This window comes from Pseudochaenichthys georgianus, chromosome 6, assembly GCF_902827115.2.
Source record: "Pseudochaenichthys georgianus chromosome 6, fPseGeo1.2, whole genome shotgun sequence".
In the NCBI taxonomy this organism is placed as follows: domain Eukaryota; kingdom Metazoa; phylum Chordata; class Actinopteri; order Perciformes; family Channichthyidae; genus Pseudochaenichthys; species Pseudochaenichthys georgianus.
In genome coordinates, this window is record NC_047508.1 from 9,257,267 (window position 1) to 9,264,252 (window position 6,986).

Genomic DNA, 6,986 nt, shown 5'->3' on the forward strand with positions numbered 1-6,986 from the left:
CACTTAAAATATACAAAAGACTAACTGTATTTACACTATAATTATGTAACTAGTAACTATTAACTGTTATCACACATTAGAAGCAGTTTGGAAAAAGGGAGTTTTGATTTCAAATTAGATTGGTGCAGTTTTGGATGTGTGAGAAAAACGAAACATCTCGAGAATTATTTTGAAGCACAATAACACATTTCCTGTTTAAATAATCTCTAAACTCATGTAATTGTATAAATGGAAAAAGGTTTTATTTGTTAGTGCTGTGTGTAGTTGAATGCTACATACATACAGATAGTTTTAGCATGAATGTATACACACAGTACATCACCACAATGTTTTTTTCCTTTTCTTTTTTTCAACATCATTCACATAAAGTACAGTTTACAATTGAAAAAGCTATAGGAGGGAACAGTGCTCAGGAGGAGGGGGGGACCAGTTCCTAGGAACAGAACACAGGAACTAACACAGCAAGCATGCAGAGAGCAACAGACACCGGGTTCTGATGGGTTATTTAGTGGAACTGTAAAAGAAAGGGATGATTGTAGGATGGGTAAACTGATTATTTATCTATTGAAACCACCAGTTATAATGAAGAGGGGTGGATTTATTGAATTTGTGCTTAAAGAGGAGATACTACTCTCCTTTCCCTGACTGTGGGTTGGATATGGGATGGGTTTTTTTAAACCCGGATTTAACAAGCGCATTTTTTTTCTCCTTTTACTTTTTATTATTCCTCACTTTGAGTCCGCCTACTGAAAAGCACACATTTTGTCTTGGCATTAACAACCCTTATTGATCATTCGAGTTGATTTAAGACAATTGTATATTCTGTACTCTGGCGACCGTATAAATAAATGGAAGCCTTTTTTTATCCTTAACTGATCCCAAGGAATAAAGATTTTCTTTAAAGATTGACAGTATTTCTTGATCTCGTTTTCAGTCTTATATTGCCAGATTCTGGAAATAAAAATGGCGGATGATGATGAAGGGCAGAGGGCTTTGATGCTAAAACGAAATAATTGCAAGCCAGAATAAACAATCTCCTTGGCTTCCTCCTTTTGCATTAAATACTGCATTCAAACCATGGTTCAAAAAGTTGAAGAGGTTAAGGGAAACATGGCGATCACAGTTGACGATTTAACCAACTCCGGCTTCTAAAGCACAAATACAATCTCATAGCACTCGAAGAACAGGAAGGTGTCATTCAATCTGGTAGAACACAGCATCCACCTCAACATGTAACAGGTAACAACGGTATTAATATTTCTTTCAAAAATATTTAACAAAAAACAGCAGACCAGGAAGGTTAGCAAATATATATAGATATATATAAAAACAAAACAAAAAGGCGCAGGTCTGCTGAAACATTTCTAATACAATTCTCTACAGTCTTGACTCTTGATTTCCCTGTTTGACAGAATACGGTTTACATTCACACACACACATGCAGAGTGCTCGTTAAGGTTCCCTGCAACACACCGGTACAATCACAACATGGACTACAAAAACAACATTTTCCCAAAAATATTTCACATGGTAAATAGTAGCAAGAATACAAAAAAACAGCTCATACATAATGTTGCTTTTGTAAGAAAATGGACACTCACACATCCATAGTATGTACAGGCTGAGACAGGAAGTGTACGATCAAAGTTGGATATTTTCAGTACAAAGAGGTCGAACACGACGGACGTCTGCAGGAATGAGCATTATATTAGTGTGAAATATAAAGGAATGAAGGGTAACAGTGGTATTATTATTTTTGTAATGGTTTTCTTCAGCTGCTTTGCTAGTCTACATACCTTTGAGATTGGGCGCCGTTTCACTGTTGTTTTGTTACATCCAAATTTAGGGCAGCACAATTATCTTAAAACTCTGGCCACATCATAAACTTTATTAAAAGTTTACTTAAACTAGGGCTGTACTGAATAGTTTCCAAAAACTTAATTTGTAAAGTTACATTAACATTCAAATGCTGCACAGCTTTTTTGCATTTGTAGTGCACCTGTATTATCCAACAGCGCCATGAATTACAATTATAGAACCACCATATAAAAAAGAGATAACGGGATTATATTTTGGGGGATTTATTGAAGTGCTCCATCAAGAATACTTTTGTTTGTTCAGAGTGGTGCCTCATAAAATATGATATTGACTTTTGAAGCTTCATTGGAAAACCTCAACAGAAGCTGCCATTGTAAAAAACCTACATTCGGTACAGCCCTAACTAAAAACCCGAAGAGAATCACTAGCCTGAAGGAGTAGAAACACTGCTTCTGTATTACTGTAGGGAGATAATAACCTAAAGCATTTTGAGTCTGAGACATTAGTCAAATCTCCAGTCTTCTGATACTGAACTGGCTGAGACAGGAAGGGGAGGACACAAAAAGCAAAGATGAGAGGAAGATGAATGGAAAAACTGAAGAGCAGAGAAGAGATATGAGAGAAAGAAATAACAAGAGAATGAACCCCTTCTAGTGGACACTATCAGTTCGTGTGTGGGAGAGAAACTCCCTCTAGAGGATATTCCGGGCATAATAGGGCCTCTCAAAGTACCAAATTCAAAGAAAGCTATAGCTGTCACATAAGACAGTTTAATGAAATAACTTTTTTTCCTTCAATTAGGTGGGACATAAGTATTAATGCATCAACCTGCATTATGGCACCCGTTTCTTTCTGATTTAAGTTTGGCTGATGGCAGCTTAAGTGGCTGTTGCCTCTTTACTGTTAGAACTGTCTGATTGTGGTGGCTGGTCTACCTGCATGTGCCATCCGACCTCTGCAGCTCATCCAGAATGCAGCGGCTCGCCTGGTCTTCAACCTTCCAAAATGTTCCCACACCACGCCGCTCCTCCGCTCCCTTCACTGGCTTCCGGTAACTGCTAGAATTCACTTCAAGACACTGGTACTTACCATGCTGCGAATGGATCTGGCCCTTCCTACATCCAGGACATGGTTAAACCGTACACCCCAGCTCGTGCACTCCGCTCTGCATCAGCCAAACGACTCGCTGCCCCCTCGCTGCGAGGGGGGCCCAAGTTCCCATCAGCAGAAACACGTGGGTTTGCTATCCTGGCTCCAAAATGGTGGAATGAGCTCCCCATTGACATCAGGACAGCAGATAGCTTACACACCTTCCGGCGCAGACTGAAAACTCATCTCTTTCGACTCCACCTTGAGGATAGAACTATTAACAAAGCACTTATATACTAATAAAGGACTGGCTTATCTAAAGCCAGTTGAGTAGCACTTGAAATGTTTGGCTCTATGAAACCTGATGTACTTATATGATTCTGTTTTCTACAAGTTTGTGTCTTCCTGGTCGAACGCACTTATTGTAAGTCGCTTTGGATAAAAGCGTCGGCTAAATGCAATGTAATGTAATGATGCAATGAGGAGAGGAGGGATAAAAGAAAGATGTGGAACAAAGAAAAAAAAAAGTGCAGAAAGAAAAAAGAAAATATCTGACAGGGTCAGAACAAAAGTAAAGCATCAAACATTTGATGTTGTAATGAATGCAATAATCATATCCTGAAAATGTGGATGGACAAGACAACAACAGTTTGGGGACTGTCTGTTTAAGAGAAAAAGTCTTTATAAGCACTCTGGCACTGGGTAACCACCGCCTTCGGCTGTGTGCTGCACTGTGTGATCCTGCAAAGAGCCTAAGTCACTGAAACGCTCCCCACACCAAACACATTTAAACTGCCCTTCTCTGGAGTGTGTGCTCGTGTGTTTGGTCAAGTGCTCGCGTTGTTTGAAGCCCTTGGTGCAGTGGCCACATTTGTACGGTTTCTCCCCAGTATGCACGCGCCGGTGTCTGTTCAGGTCCGAGGAGTATTTAAAACGTTTCTCGCATTCAGGGCACTTCAGCGGCTTTTCTCGGGACGGGTCGCATCGATGCTGGACAAATTCTGAAGATGACAGGAATCGGCGATCACAGAGGGAGCACTTTAGAGGCTTCTCCTGGCAGTGAGAGTTTTGATGCCGCTGTAACGTAGAACCCTTCTTGTACCCTTTACCGCAAACTTCGCACTTGTACGGCTTGTCTGGCGAGGTGTTGGACGACTCGCCACACTTGTGTCTGAGCAGCTCTCCAGACTGGCTGAACTCTTTCTGGCATGAGGCGCACTTAAACAGGTTGTCCATGCCGTGGACGTGCTGGTGGTAGAGGAGGTGCGAGGGCTGCATGAAGCCCTTGTCACAGAGGTTGCATTTGAACGGGCGGTCCGCAGGGTCTTTGTGCGTTCGTCTGTGGCGCACCAGTGCGTACTGCTGCTTGAAGCTCATCTGGCACTCGTCACAGTGGAAGGGACGCTCCTCCGAGTGTGTGCGCTCGTGCTGCCGGAGGTCAGACGGACGCTTGAAACCTTTACCGCACGTGGCGCAGCGGAACGGCCGGGAACCCTGCGGATGGCAGGGGTGGTGGAGAAGCTCCGACGACTCTTTGAAGTGTAGCTCGCATAAATTGCATTTGAATAAGTGCTCGCCCGAATGCACGTACATGTGACGCACGAGGTGGGAGCGGTGCTTGAAACTCTTCTCGCAAACGGCGCACTTGAATGGCCGTTCGCTGCTGTGTGTCCGCTGGTGGTGCTGGAGATGGGATGACTGGCTGAAGGCCTTGTCGCATGTGTCGCATTTGAAGGGTTTTTCGCCCGTGTGCACCCTCTCGTGCCGCGTGAGTTCTGACATGTGTTTGAAGCCCTTCTGGCAGACGGAGCATTTGTATGGCCGGTCTCGCGCCGAGGGAAACGGTAGAATGGATGAGCTGCTGCTTGCCGATGCCCCGTCGCTGCTGGGCTGCTGGGGAGTATTTGAGGTGGGCGTGGTGTTGCCAGAAGAACCGGGTCGGTAGGTTTTCTCGCATATTGAACACTTCATTGGGTTGGTGCTGTTGTGGGACGTATGGTGCTGCGCTAAAGAGGTGAGTAGAGAGAAGCCCATCTTACAAACTCCACACACAAACGGCTTCTGCTCCACCTGAACACACTGGTGCTCTAGCAAGTCTGTCGCCTGGTGGAAAATCTTCAAGCACTGAGTGCACTGGAATGACCTGTCCTGATTCACCATGCACTGGTGCTCGTGTGGGTTGGCCAGGTGAGAGATATCATGTCCACAGGCCCCGCACTTGTGTCCTGCTTCCGTTGCTACCTGCAGGGTGCTCTGCTGGGCCTGGGCGGGGTGCTGCTGCTGCTGACTGAGCTGCCCCCCTCCATGCTGCTGACTGTTGTGTTGTTGGCTGTGCTGTCCATGCTGGGTCTGCTGCGGCTGCTGTAAAGATGTAGCATCCTGCTGTAGTACGATGCCATACACTGCACAGCCCAATGCGTTCTCAGCAGATGGAGGTATGGTGTGGACGACTGGAGGTGGAGTGACTGCATGCTGCTGCCAGGCCTCGGGCATGCGGGCTCGGGAGTAGGGATTCAGTTTGGCAGCCGGTGCGGCCCAACTGCGGTAAGAAATGGAGATTGAAACATATTTAAATAATTAGCTGAGACTTTAGAGTATTTTGAAAAAATTGAAAAAAAAACTCACTCCATTTCAGCAAGTGGAACTGTCCAGAGGAGTGGAGATCTGACTTGTGTGGAGGGATGGAAGTAATCCCCCTACTTTGACTTCATTTGTGGCATTTAACTGGTAACTGTATGAACACAATAATTAAGGTGAGACAGAACATCAATGTGCAATCAAAGGAGCTACTACTCAAAAGCAAAGATGTAAAATGATGTTATATTTACAACATCCACTGCTCAAACTGCCAGTATACCATGGTCAAAATATATATATATTGTTGTAGCAGAATGCTTTCAAAATTGTTGTTCAAGATTGCAAATGTAATTTTCTCCATCAGTTTTGATGATTTTTCTTGATAAACTCTGCAGGATTAAACGTTCACAATTATTAATAATGACTTACTATAAGTACTGTGATCTGTGTTGCAATATTAGGTAACTGTTGGGTCAAGACTATGCAGGCAGCCCCTCAAGACAAATAACACAGCAGATTCTTCCTATCTAGTTTACTAGTACCAACGATAGAAGAGGTTTTTGTTGAAAGCCTGTTTGCATCAGTCATAATGAATCACCCACAAGACATGTATTGTGAAAAACATCCTTACAATTACATGTACTGCATTTGACATTGCTGTAATAATCCCATTTCAGACAAATGTATTTCAAACAACTTGAGATGTGCACCGTGAACGCAGAATTGCACAGCATTGAACCATTCATTAACATACACACTGTAACGCTTAGTCGTAAATGTACATGATTATTAAACCTGTTATTTTTTACAAATGATTAAGTAGAAATCCAAATGCTCAACGATTCGCGTGTAAAAAAAAGAAGTGGAACATTTGCCTGTTCGTCTTCAGGCAAAGATCAGTAGTCTAACCAGCTAGCCTAGCCACATGCTAACTCGGCCACAGAGGCGCAGGGAAGAGCTAACGTTAACGGACTAGCCTTAGGAAAATAACAGTCCAGTAGCTACTGCTGCAGAGACACCTTAGCTAGTGTGTGGTGCATGTAAACAGCGATGATAAATACTGCATTTACATACCTGTGGAGTCCAGTCAAGCCTGCAAAAATATCCCCGATAAAATGACAGTGCAGTATGCTAGCTAGCGTTGCTCCCCCAAATAAGATTAGGTTCCTTCTTCACATCCGCAAACGGTGCTTGGATGGTCTCTTGTTAGAGCACTGTGCTCCGGGGGCCGGATTTTTTTTATTTGCGGGTCATAACAATTGGTGAAAATTCTCTCACGGTTTACCAATTTGCCAGATAAACGGTCTCGTTTCACGTATACATTTATTACACTCCTAAGGCATCCTCTCAGCAATCCAAAATACATGCATTTTGTTAAAGATGGCTAGCTAGCTAGCTATCAGCTAGCTTCTGAGCTCCTGCCCGCACACGGGAACATGAATAAACAAATAGTTCATTGGCATGCTCACAGTCAGAACACACGCGCACTCACACACACACAC

At 43.5% G+C, this 6,986-nt stretch overlaps 1 protein-coding gene across 1 annotated transcript; it reads right to left on the bottom strand.

The window, feature by feature from the left end:
* Positions 1-220: 220 nt before the first annotated feature.
* Positions 221-6,908, bottom strand: znf319b (zinc finger protein 319b). The gene is made up of 3 exons (XM_034084920.2): positions 6,559-6,908; positions 5,533-5,638; positions 221-5,446 (listed from the first exon to the last, which is right to left on the bottom strand). The coding sequence occupies exons 2-3, from the start codon at positions 5,535-5,537 to the stop codon at positions 3,589-3,591; spliced, it is 1,863 nt and encodes a 620-aa protein (XP_033940811.1). The 5' UTR covers positions 5,538-5,638; positions 6,559-6,908; the 3' UTR covers positions 221-3,588.
* Positions 6,909-6,986: the final 78 nt, after the last annotated feature.